At 50.0% G+C, this 16,670-nt stretch overlaps 10 protein-coding genes across 10 annotated transcripts; 5 read left to right on the top strand and 5 right to left on the bottom strand.

Moving 5' to 3' along the window:
• Positions 1-175: 175 nt before the first annotated feature.
• N7473_007956 (putative L-serine dehydratase) lies at positions 176-1,597 on the bottom strand (the record flags this gene model as incomplete). Its single annotated transcript, XM_057153896.1, has 1 exon — positions 176-1,597. One exon carries the CDS (start codon positions 1,595-1,597, stop codon positions 176-178), a length of 1,422 nt encoding a protein of 473 aa, XP_057008234.1.
• A 704-nt stretch (positions 1,598-2,301) lies between these two features.
• Positions 2,302-4,454, bottom strand: N7473_007955 (methionine--tRNA ligase MSM1; the record flags this gene model as incomplete). The annotated part of the gene is made up of 8 exons (XM_057153895.1): positions 2,302-2,562; positions 2,666-3,143; positions 3,206-3,573; positions 3,629-3,760; positions 3,812-3,898; positions 3,960-4,031; positions 4,085-4,200; positions 4,265-4,454. The coding sequence occupies 8 exons, from the start codon at positions 4,452-4,454 to the stop codon at positions 2,302-2,304; spliced, it is 1,704 nt and encodes a 567-aa protein (XP_057008233.1).
• A 135-nt stretch (positions 4,455-4,589) lies between these two features.
• N7473_007954 (putative nuclear transport factor 2 domain protein) lies at positions 4,590-5,422 on the top strand (the record flags this gene model as incomplete). The annotated part of the gene is made up of 2 exons (XM_057153894.1): positions 4,590-4,800; positions 4,859-5,422. Coding segments are annotated over 2 exons (645 nt in total), but the record flags the coding sequence as incomplete, so codon positions are not given.
• A 33-nt stretch (positions 5,423-5,455) lies between these two features.
• Positions 5,456-6,231, bottom strand: N7473_007953 (Ish1 domain-containing protein). The gene is made up of 5 exons (XM_057153893.1): positions 6,056-6,231; positions 5,994-6,006; positions 5,852-5,935; positions 5,752-5,798; positions 5,456-5,670 (listed from the first exon to the last, which is right to left on the bottom strand). Exons 1-5 carry the CDS (start codon positions 6,089-6,091, stop codon positions 5,563-5,565), a joined length of 288 nt encoding a protein of 95 aa, XP_057008231.1. The 5' UTR covers positions 6,092-6,231; the 3' UTR covers positions 5,456-5,562.
• Positions 6,232-6,602: 371 nt separating this feature from the next.
• N7473_007952 (uncharacterized protein) lies at positions 6,603-7,118 on the top strand (the record flags this gene model as incomplete). Its single annotated transcript, XM_057153892.1, has 2 exons — positions 6,603-6,670; positions 6,716-7,118. 2 exons carry the CDS (start codon positions 6,603-6,605, stop codon positions 7,116-7,118), a joined length of 471 nt encoding a protein of 156 aa, XP_057008230.1.
• An 80-nt stretch (positions 7,119-7,198) lies between these two features.
• On the top strand, positions 7,199-7,699 carry N7473_007951 (60S ribosomal protein eL38; the record flags this gene model as incomplete). The annotated part of the gene is made up of 3 exons (XM_057153891.1): positions 7,199-7,262; positions 7,374-7,502; positions 7,653-7,699. The coding sequence occupies 3 exons, from the start codon at positions 7,199-7,201 to the stop codon at positions 7,697-7,699; spliced, it is 240 nt and encodes a 79-aa protein (XP_057008229.1).
• Positions 7,700-9,447: 1,748 nt separating this feature from the next.
• N7473_007950 (uncharacterized protein) lies at positions 9,448-10,770 on the top strand (the record flags this gene model as incomplete). The annotated part of the gene is made up of 1 exon (XM_057153890.1): positions 9,448-10,770. The coding sequence occupies one exon, from the start codon at positions 9,448-9,450 to the stop codon at positions 10,768-10,770; it is 1,323 nt and encodes a 440-aa protein (XP_057008228.1).
• A 1,000-nt stretch (positions 10,771-11,770) lies between these two features.
• N7473_007949 (AA9 family lytic polysaccharide monooxygenase) lies at positions 11,771-12,577 on the top strand (the record flags this gene model as incomplete). Its single annotated transcript, XM_057153889.1, has 2 exons — positions 11,771-11,871; positions 11,929-12,577. 2 exons carry the CDS (start codon positions 11,771-11,773, stop codon positions 12,575-12,577), a joined length of 750 nt encoding a protein of 249 aa, XP_057008227.1.
• Positions 12,578-12,768: 191 nt separating this feature from the next.
• Positions 12,769-13,495, bottom strand: N7473_007948 (uncharacterized protein; the record flags this gene model as incomplete). The annotated part of the gene is made up of 2 exons (XM_057153888.1): positions 12,769-13,407; positions 13,484-13,495. The coding sequence occupies 2 exons, from the start codon at positions 13,493-13,495 to the stop codon at positions 12,769-12,771; spliced, it is 651 nt and encodes a 216-aa protein (XP_057008226.1).
• A 512-nt stretch (positions 13,496-14,007) lies between these two features.
• On the bottom strand, positions 14,008-15,916 carry N7473_007947 (DNA-directed DNA polymerase delta subunit POL31; the record flags this gene model as incomplete). Its single annotated transcript, XM_057153887.1, has 5 exons — positions 14,008-14,303; positions 14,359-15,331; positions 15,389-15,520; positions 15,592-15,775; positions 15,876-15,916. The coding sequence occupies 5 exons, from the start codon at positions 15,914-15,916 to the stop codon at positions 14,008-14,010; spliced, it is 1,626 nt and encodes a 541-aa protein (XP_057008225.1).
• Between the last annotated feature and the right edge of the window lie 754 nt (positions 15,917-16,670).

Raw genomic sequence — 16,670 nt, 5'->3', positions numbered from 1 at the left:
TGCAAATGAACATTAAAAAGGAAATGCAATATTCGTAACGAAATCCAAAGACATCAAGAGCCATAGAGCACAACACTCATGCGTGACAAGCCAAGGGGCAATAAGAGGTATATAAGAGCAAGAAGACAACAAGAGAAACCGAGAAAGGAAATCTTTATCAACGTGGCATGATAGTTTAAACCCAACCCTCCGACAACAGCCGTCTATATTCGCTGGCCATGTCGATAGTAACATTACTTCCGCCGCAAACGACGATGACAACCCTGCTCTGCTCGTTGAGGTCCGGCACCAACTGCTTGAGCTTAGAGTTGAGAACGGGAGAGGCCGACTTGGTGCAGTCGCTGACCTCCGGCTCCATCTCAGGATCGGTCTCGTTATCGACATCCGTCGTGGACCATCGGTCATCTCCGTAGCCTTCATCCCGGTCAGGGACAGAGTCGTTCGGGCCTCTCTTGCGCTTCTTGGCGCTTTGACCGGCGGCCACGGCGTTCGCCGATGCGGAGGCTTCAGCAGCAGCGGCGGCAGTATCGCCAATGGCCGCCTCGACACAGACACCACAGGCCAGCTCGACGAGGAGTCGCTCGTCGTCTGCGAGACGGAGTACACCGCGGGCGGCTTCGGCGTCCGTGAGGACGGCGCTGTGGACTTTGATGCCGGGTGGAGGGGCAACGGCGTACTGGAATGTGGTTTCCGATACACGGATGGCACCGAGAGAGGTAGCTTGGGATGTGATCTTGGGGAGAGAGACGAGAGAGTTATTGGCAATGGCAGCGGCCAGCGAGTCCGTGCCGTCAGTTTCGATGGCGAGTAGGTGAATAGGGCGGGGCTCAGTGGCCACGGGGCGAGAAGAGATTGTTTCGGAGGTAGAGATGTCCATATACGCGTGGCCGGTGGTAGAGGATCCGGTGTGAACGCTCTGCTTCTGGGATCGTCGCTTCTCAAGGCCCATTACTAGACCGTTGAGGAGACCGCCACCACCAACGCTGCAGAGGACAGCATCCAGAGGGAGAGCCCGCCCGCGGTAAACTTCCTCTTCGTCGGAGTTGGCAGGAACAGGGAGTTGCTTCTCCAGTTCGTCGATGATAGTGCTGTTTCCTTCCCAGATGGGCTGGTTATCGAATGGGTGAAGGGCAATCTTAGCCACGTCCTCGTCGTCACCGGAGCTAGTCTTCATAATAACATCCTTCATGTATGAGCCAGCCTCGAAGAACGTTTCTCCGTGGCGGATAACGTCCGCAGCACCGGCTGCCCGGAGCTTCTCAATCATCAAGGGCTTGGTCGATAGAGGCACAACGACGGTGCAAGGGTATCCCAGGCTGCGGGCAGCACACACAGCTGCCAGTCCAGCGTTTCCTCCGGAGGAGGCATAGAAGTGAACCCGGCGATTGGCATATTCGGGTTTGCGGAGGTGAGAAAGGATCTGGTTGCCCATAGCACGGGACTTGAAAGAGCCACTAGGCTGGACATTCTCCAGCTTGAGGAAAATGCGGCATCCAGCGGCGCGAGAAAGGTTGGCCGACTCGACAAGGGGAGTCTCAATCCATGGCGTCTTGAAGTTGGGCTTGTAGTCCTCAACGGAAGGCACGAAGCTTCCCATAGTGGCGGTGTTGAAGTTGATCAGGTAGGAGAAAGAGAAAAAAAGGTCTTCAGTTGAAGGCAATCGATCGGAAGGAAAGGAACTGCGTGAAGTCAAATATCAAGACGACAAGAAAATTCCACCTAAAATAGGAATATGTTTTGGATGAATGACGCCGTTACACAGTCAGCGGTGGAGTATAAAATCACACAAAAATAGATGAGAAGAGGGTAATGAAATCCGCCCGGTGGAAAAGATAACAGAAATCAGAGATAAAATAAAATCCTTACGGTTTTTCCAGAAGACTCATTAGTATACAAATAATTGTGACATGTTTTGATATACAAACGGAGAGCAAAGCCATTTGGGTTTTCCGACGGGAAACGGGCGACTTTCCCGACCCGATCAGCCCGTCAGTTGGAGATAGGCCGCGCTTCCACGGTTCTGGCCCATCCTTTCCCGCTGATAACCTTGTGGGTATCGCCAATCATGGTCTAGTCGTTCTTGCATACATTTGCGGCCCCAAGCTGGGGTCACACTGGAAAACCTGGCAACTCACAATCCGCCGTGTGGAGGAGGGGGGGGAACCGGGAAGTCGTCTCAATGGAGCTGTTACGCCTGGACGGAGATGATGTAAAGCTTTATTCGAACGGGTCTTGTTGTGGGTCATGATTGGCCTTTGGTGCATTCTTCTTATCAAATCGAAAGCTCGGTGCCCACGGCCATTACTCCTCAGTGAGCAAAGGAGGGAAAAGCATGCCTTTCTTGATGCCTTCACCGTAATCCGGGTCTGAACCATAGACGGTGGCCGAAAATGCCCGTTTGGATGGATCTACGCGCAGAAGGTCGAGAAGCTCTTGTGACTTGTCGGGCATGAACGGCTGAAGCAGAATGGCAGAGATGCGAAGCGATTCAGCCACGTTGTAAAGGACCCATTGGGGGTTGGCGCTTTTCCACGGCTCCGCCGCATGGAAGTATTTGTTAGACTGAGGGGAGGCAAAGGAAAAAATCCAATAAGTTAGCCACTTCTCCGACGGTCGTGCGGGGATGATGGGAGGGTCCATTTTTAGCCTTCCCCCTACTACATACCTTCTCGATTATGCTCATAATTTCCTGCAGCGCGGCACGCGGATTGAGTCCGGTCATATGCTCGGCAACTTTCAGCGGTGTAGCAATCAGCATGGCCTGGTGTTCCTCATCGGCAATGGAGGCCGCCGGGAGCTTATCAGACGTGGCATCCTGGATATACGAGCGCAACTTTCCCTTTGCACACCCAATGGTGCGATAGGCAAGGTTGCCAATACCGCCCTGAAGCCATTTCTTATAATCCCGGATTATGAAGGAATTGTCATAGTCGGCGTCATCAGACAGACCTCCTTGATAAGCGAGGAAGAATCGCATTCCATCCACGCCAAATCGATCGATGGCGAAAAATGGGTTGACCACATTGCCGGTAGACTTGGACATCTTCTCACGATTCATTGTCCAATGCCCATGCACCAAAACGTTCCGAGGGAGAGGAAGGTCTAGAGCCATGAGGAAGGCTGGCCAATAGATGCAATGGAAGCTAGGGGGTGATGATCAGCTGCACGTTCGGGTTTCTCAGGTAGGTCATAGCGTGGGGCTTACCGAACGATGTCCTTCCCGACAACGTGAACGTTGGCAGGCCAGATAGATGATTTTTCCTGCCCAGGAGGGAAAGGGTATCCTGCATATGTCAGGTAATTGACGAGTGCATCCAGCCAAACATAGATGGTTTGTGTGTCGTCGCCGGGAACCGGAATACCCCATGTCAGTCGCTCAGCTGGTCGCGAAATCGACAGGTCTGTCAACCCGGAAGAAACCGACTGGATGACGGCGGTTGCATATTTGGATGGTGTGATAAACGAATCCGGTCGGTTATACAACTCCAGCAGTCGATCTTGGAAAGCAGAAAGACGGAAGTGGTAGTTGATTTCTGATGACCATTCGACCTCTTTTCCTGTTTCAATCGAGACCTGTCTACTGGTGAGCCAGCCAGTATGAGTGATGTGATGCCGCCCGAGAACTTACCATGCGCTTCCTGCCCGTTGTTGGATCCAAAGAGTTTTGTACTTGTGTTTGCGGATAGAATGTCTCGTCACTGACAGAATACCATCCCTCGTGCTTGGAGGTGTAGATGTGACCACGGTGATTCAACATTTCCTATGATTCTGTCAGTTCCGCCCGGACTGGTCCATAGTCGGGTCTGCCTACCCAGAAGTATTGAACGGCGTCGCGGTGGGCGGAATCGGTGGTACGAATGAAGTGATCGTTACTGAGGTTCGCAGCCTTGGCTAGCGACTTTAGTATGCAACGAGTCAGTGAATTGCCTCTCCATGGGTAGGTGAGAAGGTATACCTACCTCAAATGTCCTACAGTTCATGTCGCAGAAGGCTTGTGTATCCATCCCGGCTGCCACAGAAGCCTGCTGAATCTGCAAGGCACCGTCAGTAGACAGTTCATGAAAGGCAGATTTTATCTCTCTACCTTCATCCCGTGCTCGTCGGTGCCGGTCAACAATCGAGCATCGTTGCCGAGTAGAACCTGCCATCGTTTGAGGATATCGGCAATGATCATGGTGTAGAAATGGCCGACATGGGGGGCTAGTCAAATTCGATGGAAGTGTTAGAGACATTCGATAATTTCCCGCTCGTTTGAGCGACTCACCGGCATTGACGTAGAAAATCGGCGTCGTCACATAGTAGGGCTTCTTGGGAACCTCCGGAGTTGTCGCAACTCCGCGCTGGAAGCGCCGAGGAACACCATTCCTGCATGCTGAGCAGGTCCAGGGTCGCCTCGCAGTGATGAACTGCGAAGCCCTCGAGAGGGAGCGAAAGGCAGTTCGACAGGTTGCCATTGTCTAGTTGCGGAGGAAGAGGAGGGCCCGGAGGTCGTATGTTATTCCGCATTGTCCATTACTCGGAGTGGCCCAAGCTCCGCCCGGCGCATCTTTTTTTCCTTGGCTCCGCCTTTGAGCAACTCGACTCATTCATCTACTCATTCACCACAAAACGCATTCCTCCACCTCACGTTGCTTCTTTTACTTTGTTTCTGGACTTTTGGCTCAGAAGAACACTGCATACCACATCACCAAAATTGGGGCTTTATCACGCTCCTGCCAACCTCTGTCCGTCCGACTACGCAGTCACTCGTCGCAATGGCCACAGCAACCGATGATGTCTTGACGAAGGTGTCCACCGAGGGTAAATTTCTGCCTCGAGCCTGGCTTTGAAAGACTCAGCTAACCAAAATGTTGTATAGCTGCCACGGAGCTGGTCAACAGTTTCTACCCCGCGCTGAAAAACGACCGCGCCTCCATTGCCTCTTTCTACCTTCCCACACCCACGAGCATCCTCTTCAACGGCAACACGGTCGCCGATGGCGCCGCTGTACAGGACATCTTCCAAAGTCAGATGCCCGAAGCCTTCTACGAAGTGCAGTCCTTTGACTGCCAAATCATCAACCGCGCATACCCGACCACAACCGCCACAGGCCTCAAGCCAACCACCGAGATGACCGTCAAGGACATGTCCATCCTTGTCATGGCCAGTGGAAACGTGCGGTATGGAGAGAACCGTGACCAGCTGCCGCGCGGATTCAGCGAGACTTTCGTGCTGGTGCCCAATCCCAGCTCCGATCGCAAGCGCCGGCGGGACTGGCTGATTCAGAGCCAGAACTTCCGTCTGGTGGTCTAGTCTTACTTCTGGTTGGGATATTGTGAGATGGGGGGAAAAATGCCCAGGGGTGGGTGGATATGATAATCATGAGCTGTTACGATATTACGAGGTATCGGAGCCTTTTTGCTCCGTGGGCATGTACAAATAGAAGATTATGACCATTCAATTCAACAAGATATGTCATTCAAGGACACTGCATAGGTCGTAGCACAATAAACGGGGGAATCAAGTAAAAACGATCACAACTCATCGTTCAGTGAGAGATCTGAAGCCACGCCTTCGGCACCATCAGGACTGCGACGCTGAAGACTCAGTCTTGCGCGGTATGCGTAGATTTGCCTTGACTCTTTCTAGTAGTTCTTCGCGAGTCGCGTTGTCACTAGGCAGGAGACCTCTCTGGAGATGCTCATTAGTATATTAACCAAATAGTATATACCTATTAAAGAGGATATCACCGCAAAATGAGATCCAACTTACCGCGCGCAGCCATCTTCTCATCTCATCTTCAGTCCAGGTCTCGGGATCTATCAGGGTTAGCCTCTCCTTCAGCACAAGTAATAGTCAATGGCTTCCTTACTCCCTTTGGGATCAGCCTCTGCGGGGAACACGTCGCTTCCCCAGATTGACCAGGCTGCCACCGCAGTCACCATGCCCGCGAAGCCTGAATATTGGTTAGCCATACATGATATGCTATTGAAACAAGCTTCCTGCAAGCTTACCAAGGAAAAGATTCTAGACAATGTTAGTAATTATTCAAAGCATGGAACATGAGGCTGCGTACCTGGGATTTCAGGGCCCGATCTAGTGGAGTCGGCATCTTGACGTATGGTGGAATGAGTTACAAGCTTTGAAACTTGTGCAGCTTGGTTGGCAAAGGTGCGTCTCGAAGACAAAAGAAGATCTGATATTTTGTTTTCTTCCGTAGCAAAATTAATGACAACAGCAAGATAATGGCAGCCTTGGAGATTTATGATGCGATCTGTCCAAGTAACTTTGGACAGCTTGATCACTGACAGCTCCACCGCCACCGACGCCACTCGAGGACAGCCAGCTCTTCTTCTCTCCTTCCTTCCATCTCGCCCGAACCATAGACAGGGGACGACATGGTAGTGCCTTCCAAGCAATTATTTCCCCATGAATACAATACATAGTCAATTATATCTGTGAGAACCCGAGGCAAAATGGTAGTTTTTGTAACTTTCTCTATCCATTCCCTAGGAAGTATTATTCGGTCCCTACAGACGTCCTATCTTTATACTTCGCATTTCAAAAGTCCCTCGAACTGAACCCGCTGCGAATCCATTTCCTTGATCCATTGAGAGTTCGAGATGGAGGCGATCACTGTTCTGGCTTCGTTTACGTTTTTGCTCGCGCTCATCGTGGCTGGGGTGAATATGTAAGGCTTCATCTCCATTTCTCTATGAGATTGCGACCAAACCAGCCTGCTAATTGAATGGAAACTGTCCAGTCTCACATTCTGGCGAAAGCACCGAATTCAATTCAAAATCACCGACAAAGACCCGTCAATTCATGAGCGACAAGGACGAACTCGAAACCGGGACTTGGAAAGCGCCGAGCAAGATGTTATACAAGCACCGGCGCCGATACTTCATCCACGACTGGACAATTTGCAGAGTCCCAGGCGGTGGCAATCATACCCTCTGAGCAGAACGAATCCCCTTCAGCCACAAGTCAGTCCAACAACCAATATCTTCACTCCCTTCACTGCAGCGACCATCCCCGAGAATCCGTTCGAACGCGCAGCAACTCCCGGGACCGTCAGCCACTTTGCGACCGCCACATATCCACGTGACTCCCAGGGCTTCCCCGAGCAGAAACCCTAATCCGATTGTATCCACACAACATCTGCAAGGACAGCGACCTTTCCTCTCTTATCGCACCTCATCAGCATCAAACCGTCACCATGCCTCGCGAAGTCTCCGATATCAAGCAGTTCATCGAGATCTGCCGCCGGAAGGATGCCTCCTGTACGTGCCGCCGTCACTGGTCCGATTGAACGACGATCGAAAAAAGATTGGAGAATCGGGAATTTTTTGTTTGGAACCTCGAAAAACTGACCCTTCAACCCCGAATTTTAGCCGCCCGGATCAAGCGCAACCGCAAGAACCAGCAGACCAAGTTCAAGGTCCGCTGCGAGCGCTTCGTCTACACCCTCGCCCTGACCGACTCCGCTAAGGCCGAGAAGCTCAAGCAGTCTCTTCCTCCTTGTACGTCACCTTACACAACCCCACACCAGCTTGGCTCATTACCCGTTATGTGATGTGGAGGATCAGCGAATGATACTCCATGGACAGACTACTATGCAATACGCTGGCTCCAATTACGAATCCATGCTAACCTTCAATTTCTCTCAACAGCCCTGAAGGTCGTCGATGTTGCCAAGGGTGACAAGAAGAAGCTGTAAATGTCGAGACAATGAAATGATGGAGGCTCGGAGTGCGGCGCGATTGGTTGTCGATGAAATGCTACAACAACAACTGTTGGAGGGACACATGGCATGGGCTTGATCTCTCTGCGGGCCGACACGGGGATGGCTCCGACGGCGCGGAGCTTCCGTGCTGAGGAGGGGGGGTTTTGTTGTTTCTTTCCAGACCTTATCCTTGCGTCTGTACGCCGCTGTGTTATTTTCCACCGGTCAGACGACTCGCATTTTCCCGGACACTCGATGAAAAAAGATGGAATCGCTTTTGTCGGAGCTTTTCAGTCCCTTACACTTCCAATGAAAAAAACAGTTGAAATATCCTTACTGGGGATGAGGTTCTTATTGTATTTTGCGAGACTCGCCCTTGTTCATTATTCTAACAGGAATGCTTCTTTATGGTTCTACGCTCTCTGGGTCTTCCTCGTTTTCAATCACCTTGTGTGGTTTCTCGTATTGTTCAATCTAACAGAATGGGATGCGAAGCTATGTAGAATTGCCACGCCTAGAGCAAACCAACAAGCAGGACAGAGTTCAGTAACCCCTTCTCCCTCTTAGTCTCCTCCTCAATACAAGCTTCTCGTAATCATCAATCGCGGTCTCTTCAGGATCCTCACTAATCAAGAAGCACAGAAACTCGATCAAGTATTCGATGCATTTGACCGCAAACAACATGCCAAGGCAAAACAATGCAAACACAGGCATGGCCAAAGAGACTTCAAAATATTTGCTCGAAAGCGATTGCCCACTGGCCACGGCGTTAAAGACAAAGACCGCGAATTCGAGTATGGTACCCACAAGCCATAGGATGACCCAAGCCAGGGCGTAGATGGGAATAGCTAAACCGTTTAGAAGCATGTCTAGACCGGTGGTGGTCTTCCAAGTGCTTGGTGTTTGATAGCGTGTCATTGCGCAGGTAGTAATTGGGTAATACAAGGGTTGGTAGTCTGAGGCATAGTGAGGATGGGATATTTGGGAGTGGTGGTGATAATAAACTTGACCAAGGGGCGCTGCAAGACGTTTTATGTAGTCCCTCAGAGCAGGATGTTCCATTGTTCTTGATCTAATTATGTTCTTTGATGAATGGCCTTGATCACTCCCAACCATCCTTCAATTTCTTTGATGCAAAAATAGCCACATTGCTGCACAAAGATTTAGATTCAGTCGAGTGTTCGAGATTTCTTTGATAAAATGGGGTTCCAATTCTTTCATGTTAAATTAAGGTCCCCATTGTCTCCTTTGAGACATCGTGAATGTCATTGTGAATAGTCGCGGAATGTCTCGACCTTGAAAGAGAACCTGCCAATAATAAATACCCATTGTCCGAGTTTCTTTGTGAGGCTCACCGTAATGAAAGACATGCACCAAGGCTATGTTCGATAACTATGACTTTCAAATCCTGGCAACCATCACCAACGTCCATTGTCCTCGGACTCCACTCGCAGTTATATAACTCAACTTGATGCACGAGTGGTTAAGTCTCATCACACTCAATCCTCCAGTTCTCTGAACAACAAGCCTCTCTTACAATTTATGAAGCATATCAGCTTTTCGCGTTGAATCTTTTTCATCCCTCTTCGCAACCAGCAATCACCGCAACTATGGAGCCCACACCCATGGATATCGACTCCCAGGTGGAGTACGACTTCAAGTATGACCCCATGCAGGATCTCAAGCCTGTTCAGTTTTCATACAACCCTTCTTCAAACCAAGAAAACTCCGCAGGTAGGTGCATGTTGCCTCTCGATATTTTCTGGACCATGCTCGATCAGTGTCTTTTCAAGTATGGAAATATTACTCTGCAGCACGAAGCATTCCACTCGGTTTTTAGTCTCTCTCAGGTAGACCGCCGGTCAAACCAGTACGTTGAGGAGTATGTTGCACGCCGCAAGCCTCAGCATTTCCTTCGCCGTGAACTGGGTGATATCGAACTTATACCTTACGAGGAAGGTGACAACCCTGAGAGCTGGTATCCCGGGCACGCGGCCCACTTTCCCATCCACAAAATTGAGGATTTCCTTGGTAAAGTCATTCAGGCGGATTGTCCTTCTTGCTTTGCGTATCTTTTGGACTATTGTGGAATGGATATTGGCCATTGCAATTGTAATGGCTGGAGCTTTGCCGCTCTCGCTGTTGCTAGCCGAACTATCAAGATCCTGGAATATATGCTCATCAATCCCGGTTTGTTTCACACTTTGGTCATTCTTCTTCTCGGTCCTGCAAATGTCAACTTCCCTCGGCCCACTCCTCTTGGTCTTTTCGGAAGATTCGGTGACAGGGAGTTCTTAGATCAAGTTCTGGATCTGGTGGAAGACCGATTGGCTAACCTTATGCTTCCTAGTGTTGTCGGCGGGGCTTTCACTGCCGACGATATCATTTGGCTATGCACTTATATCAGCCCAAACCAGGCTCGCAGGCTTCAAGCGCTGGGCGTACCCGTTACTGATGCCTGCGATTCGGAATCTAAATCAACTTCCTGGCACGGTGCCGTTCTGAACGATGAAGATTTCCTGGAGTACATGAGGGTCACTTCGCCCATGAGCCCTTATCTCAGGAACAAGCAAGGGAAGTCGCCATTGAGCCTCGCCATTTCCCAAGACAGACTCGACGTGGTACAGTGGTTCAAAACGCACGGGCTTGCTAAAGTCTCACAGGAGGTTCACAAAACTACCGAACTTACAGTTGCAATGGAGCAGACCTCGGAGGACAGCGCTTACATCGTTTACGAGCTTCTCTCAATCGAACCTGGTACGTCTCTGAGCCCCGTCTACGTCAGTGCATTGCTATATTACATGGTCGTTGCCTTGCATACGAAGGATATCGAGATGCGATCGGGTGCGGGAGACTATGATCGTTGGCGAGCAGAGAGTGAAGTTATCGCGGCTGAGAAGTGTAGGTCTGTTTTGGCCATGTCGAATTTGAACGATCTTAATCAAGCAGCGGAGGACGATCTGGTTCTCACAATCAAGTATCATCAACATGCACGGCTCCTTGCTAACGAGCTTCGATTTGAGGAACTGGCAAAGTGTGTCTACCGTTGGGTAGAGGAATCGTGATGGTATGTATTTTCTTTATTTTACTTTTTCATTTGTCCTTTTGTCAAATCAATTCGACACCTTTCTTCTTGAAATCCGCTTTTGTTGACAATGAAAACACAAAATATCTTTTGAATCATCATGGTTTCCTGAATAGACGCCGTAGATAATACACTCTGTAGACTTAATATGAGATTTGCGTTGAAACTAGAATGCATGTTTGAAACAACTATTGTCTCATTCCAAATCCCGAGAACTTGATACTTCATACATTAGGCAATCTGCAAGCATGAGCATCTCCATCACGTATGCATACGGTCTTGTAGTGGGGTTGACAAAGAATTCCAATTAGACTCTTGCACACCTCATTATCCAGGGTGACGCTGGATAGTTGCAATACAATTACCCTCGAATCAACTCCCGCATTAATCTAAACCCCGTTGATCATTGCTCTTCGGGCCACGGAACAGACACAGATATAACTAAACTCCGCACCACTTGGCATGTCGCATCTCTCTTGGCCACTATATAATTGATCCAGCTGACATCACACTTTAGCAAATATTCCATCCATACTATCGGCCCGTGGCCCCGGATCGTCATCGACTACCGTATTCAACTGCAGAAAGCAGCCGTGGCTTAGCGCCTTTTCTCCGCATTTTGCCAGCCCCCCATGACTTTATCCTCTTGCATGTCTCAATTCTTCCATTGTGTCGGGACTAGCCGCAGGGGCGTGCTGCAGAAGTGGCTGTCTTCGTGGGCCAAGACCCACTGGCCGCAGAAAGGGTGAAACGAAGGTCATTGCATGAAGACCCCCTGTCGATACTCCGGCTAATGTCCGTGAGACTATTCCAGTATCAGAACGGAGTTTTTATAGGGGATCATGAGACGAGGTGGAGATCGGCAGTTCTAGATATCCATGATGGTATATAAATAGTGCCTTGATATCCCAGTAAAGCCTTTGCACTTCTCTCAGTCCAGGGACCGCAACAAAGAAGACTCCTCGTAAAAGAGCAACACCATGGTCTTGTCAAAGATCGCTAGCATTTCTACTGTCCTGGCCTCTGCCTCTCTGGTCGCAGGTCATGGTTTTGTCTCAAGTATCCTGGCCAACGGCCAAAAGTATGTCTATATCATTCACTCACAGCTCCTTCGGGATATGCTGACCCTTTGATCCAGCTACACTGGCTACATCGCCAATTCCTACCCCTACATGAGTGACCCCCCGGAGAGCGTTGGCTGGGCCACAACTGCCACCGATCTCGGCTTCGAAGACGGCACAGAATACCAAGCCCCAAACATCATCTGCCACCGCAACGGCACCAACGGCGCACTCTCAGCCGCCGTGACTGCGGGCTCCAAGGTCGAGATCCAGTGGACAACATGGCCGGACTCGCACCACGGCCCGGTCATCACATACCTAGCCTCCTGCAACGGGGACTGTAACACAGTCGACAAGACGACTCTCAAGTTCTTCAAGATCGATGAGGTCGGTCTGATCGATGATACTACTCCGCCCGGTACTTGGGCTACTGATCAGCTCATTGCGGCTGGGAACCGCTGGACGGTGACAATTCCCAGCAGTATTTCGTCGGGTAACTATGTGATGCGTCATGAGATTATTGCTCTGCATTCTGCCAATAATAAGGATGGTGCGCAGAATTACCCTCAGTGCTTGAATTTGCAGGTCACTGGTGGTGGCAGTGCTGCGCCTGAGGGGACGCTGGGTGAGGCTTTGTATACTGATAGTGATCCGGGTATTCTGGTTAATATTTATACGGCTCTGAGCAGCTATGTTATTCCCGGACCGGCATTGTACAGCGCTTAGGTTGCCCGAGTGAGACTATTAGGGATGAGCTGGCTTGATTCTGAATAGTGCTTGCATGAGAATTATGTTTCATTCTTCTGGTTTTGTTCAACTAGCGAACCCTCGTCTCATGCTTGATAAGTACTTTTCGATAAAGAAACTGGATTTCTCCATTGAACCAATGCCATATATTTGGCACAATCTCCTATAGTCTATTCTTTACGAGTATAAGCTATCTCCTGATAATCATTCACACCAGCCACAGCAAGCGCCTCATTAATATACCCAATATCCAACTCCATCCTCCTCAACTCAAACTCTCCAAAGAAATTCGGCTCAACCGAAACCTTCTCGAACCCAAGGCTCTCAAAAAGTGCCAAACTACGAGAATTCGCCTGTCCAATCTTAACACTCAAACAAGAGAACCCAAGACTCGCCTTCGCAGCCCTCAACTTCTCCGCTGTCTCCGCCTGGACGTCGGCATTCACAAACTCCTCAATGATGGCAGTTTCTCTCTCGACGATATATCGCAAGAAAGTAAGCAATGCTGCTTTTCCAAAGCCGCGCCCTTGATTCGCTTTCTCGGCGATCATGAGCTCGATTTCTCCGACGATTTTGGGCGGTGCGTCTCCTTCCTCGCCGTCGTCGATGCGAAGGAATAGGTTGATGTCTCCGACCATGTTTTGTGAGCAGTCACTCTCGGCGGAGAGTTGAGTAGACTTTTCTTCGGATGAAGTGACTGGGCGGCAGACGATGAATGTTAATTTATCCGCGTCTTGCCGCCAGCTACGCTGCATAGCGTATTCCTCTTCGATGGATAATGGTTCTGAGGCAGTTGCTTCTTGAATTTCCTATTAATTTATGTCAGAGACGTTGATTAAACCCTTGTGATGTATTGGTTTGACTACGGCTAAGAGCATCGCTTACCTCGTCCTGCATCCATTCATGGTAGCGGGGGACGTGCCATGTCGAGTATGGTACCAAGAGGACTCTGGAAGTTGAGAGGGCTGTTTGATTTCGCCCGGGAGGATTGTTAGCTCATTTTTAGGACTTGTCTGGAGCGTAGTTTTGGAGTATAGAGGTGACAGGTGGGATGAATAGTGCGCACCGGTTTCAGCATTGAGTAACATGGTCACGGTACTCCTTGTATGGAGTGATGGGAGCTCTCTTGTAATATTGAATTTCCGTATTCGTAATTGACAAAGACGACTCTGGGTTCTATGTATTCTGACTGCCTGGTGGAGAGATCTTTCGATGTTGTCGCGACGAAATCCCACCTCGAGCCGATTCTTGCAATTGTGGGGCTTGGCGAAATTTGGGCGAATCTCATCGATGCCCGTGTCAACCAGAAAGAGATGATGATGATAAACATCGATCCTCAAGAACGTGGAAGAATTGCAAATGTGATATCATGTCATTATCCGAAGCTCCTGAATGCTATGTCTATTGATTTACTTTTTCTCTTCTTGGCCTGCAAAATTACCAAATCGGATTACTTCGACCTCCAGGCTCTCAGTGTCCACCAAGATCAACTCCCCGGTTTCCTTGAACTTGGGAATCGATAGTAGTCGTACACGACCCGTGGGTGTTTCACCGGAAGAGTCTGTCATTTCAACGTCTCCATCTAGTCGGAGGGGAGCATCGGCCTCAATCACCGCAGTCTTGAAGGAAGGCTGATTACCCGTGAAAAAGATGTGAGGTGAGGTTTCTAGAACGAATGGGTCGACAGTTTGGAAAGGGTATGACCCTAGAGGTACCGTCAGCATGCAATCTTGAATGGAAAAAGGAAATTCACAACGTACAGAGTGTGTCGGGGGCCGTGGGGACACCGCACCGCCACCGCAGCATGGCTTCCATGATTCGCAGCCGAGCCTCAGAATCATCTCTTTCGGCTGTAGGGTCGGTGTCGTCGCTAGGAAAGTCCAAGTACCGGAGAACGTCGTCCACATTCTGGCCACTGCATCCCCAAAGTCGCCATCCTTCTACATCACCCTCCCAAGGGTTTGACACGCTGTCGAACCATCCAACTTCTTCCTTATTCTCGCCAGATGGCGGAGGCGCGCAGTATGCCCGAGATTGCGGGAACATTGCACGATGAATCCCTTGTTGGGGAAGAGACACATTTGCGGGGTCCTTTTCGCCGGCCATCAGGGTCACCGGGATGCTGGGCAAGATCTCGGCAAGGAAGTTGTCTAGTTGAGTGATGGGTGATGAGTTGTATGCAGAGGCGTCGTAGCCATACTTCTTGGGTGCCAGCTTCTTCTTGGCTGCATTGTCAGAACCCGCTGACGCTGTATCTGCGGTCACGCTGGCCCCGAGCGAGTTGCCTGCAATGATGAGCCGTGTGATTCTTGACGCGGCGTCGCTGCCATCAATGCTCGTATAGCCGAGAAGATAATCCGTAAGAAGCTCCAAGGCAAGCGTATCACTTGATGTGCCTGTAATGCCTAGCCCACTCAGAAAGGCAATTTTTCCTGAGCCTTTAGACACGTCTTGGCCACTTTGCTCTGAAGCCGCTGCGGCGGCCTCGCCCCGCTCCCATCGCTGAGGCTGTGGGGCTAGATCAGGAACCTTGAAGTCGATAACCTCAAATTCTCCGTTAACAGTCTCTGTTCCCAGCGCAGCAATGATGACACCTGTGGCCAGCTGCGTGGATGCCAGAAGGTTTCCAGTCAAGCGGATACGGCCAGACTCATCCTCCATCATGACCTGAGTCGCGGACGGGTTGGACGGGTCGGCATAGGTACGGCGGGGAGGAGGAGCGGACGTGAAGGTCTAGCATCAGAGTCAGAGGGACCGCAAAATAGCAGCCGTGAATGAAATTATACACACCTCTCGTGTCAGATCCTCCAAAATGTTGGGTTTCAATGGCATGTCCATATATACTGTGCCAGCCATCCAGCAGAGCTCTCCCTGTCGCACATCCAGCACTCGGTCCACGCGTCGCGCAGATTCTCCGGCAACCTAATTGTAGTCACAGCGGTGTTAGAGGCTTCAAGTTTGGACATTTTAGAGCTCCATCGTGATATCCCTACTGTGAGCTCGCCCCAGGCATCCGTCGCAACTTTTTCCACCGCGGGCTTTAGCTTCGCGAGACGCAAAAAGTACATGTCACCATATTGCTGTTGATAGTGTCGGACACTACCCATGGGTAACGTAAAAGTCTGGAGAGGATTGTAGGCGGATGGTTTGCGATAGACGGGCTCATATTCGTCATTACTGGGTGGATAGAGAGGTCAACTATCAGCGCGCGGAGCTCGTGCAAGCATGGGTAGTGAACAGAGTGGAGGATAGCGGACACAATAGGGAAACCACATACCTGGGAGGCCGCAAGAAGCCATAATCCTCAGCTGAAGCCATTTTGAGCTGTGCAGCCAGAGGTCCTAGAGTTTGGTTGGAAGGGTTTTGGTTGGTGTTGCGGACAGAAGCTCAGAAGTACTTTGACGCGAGCCCCACGCGATTTGGCGCGTCTAATTACATTCCCCTTTCGGGACAGGCGCCTTACCGCCATTAGTACGGAGTACTTCACCTAGAAGGTTAAATCAACTGGCCATCTGGGCTCACAATAAAAGTCCAATTGAAATAATTTGAAATATTACTATATAAACGAATGATCTTTTTTCCTTACTTGCCTAGGTCGGCTATCACAATTGTAGGCATGATGGAAGACGCGTCAGCGATCAAATGGATCAAGGCTGGGGGAGCAGTATGGAGCTACAATAATATCCTCAACTAACAGAGCTTTTACTGTAGAAAAATCTCAAATCTGGAATTCAAAGTATCCCGCGGTACACGGAACCTATGGATGTGTTCAAAGAACAATTAGTATACATACTCCTGACTGGGCTTCAAATTATCCAGCCTCGATTCGGCTAAGCGGGCAATACATGTGCTAACACTCTTAGCTGTAGAGTAGACAGATTTCAAAACCTCGCATTGGCTAGAAAAGATTGTTATCTGATAGGCTGAAAGGGAATAGCATATAGCCGATCTAATTTACGCACAAAAATATGCGCTCGTGTGAAAGCGACCCAATAAGACACAACTTGACACTACTACTGAGAAGGATGCCTCGGTCCGCCGGACTTGACCAACAGCTTCCCCGCATTGTTCG

This window comes from Penicillium subrubescens, assembly GCF_028828155.1.
Source record: "Penicillium subrubescens strain IBT 31985 chromosome Unknown utg000005l_segment0_segment0, whole genome shotgun sequence".
Classification (NCBI taxonomy): Eukaryota; Fungi; Ascomycota; class Eurotiomycetes; order Eurotiales; family Aspergillaceae; genus Penicillium; species Penicillium subrubescens.
This window is presented reverse-complemented; position numbering and strand designations above follow the sequence as displayed.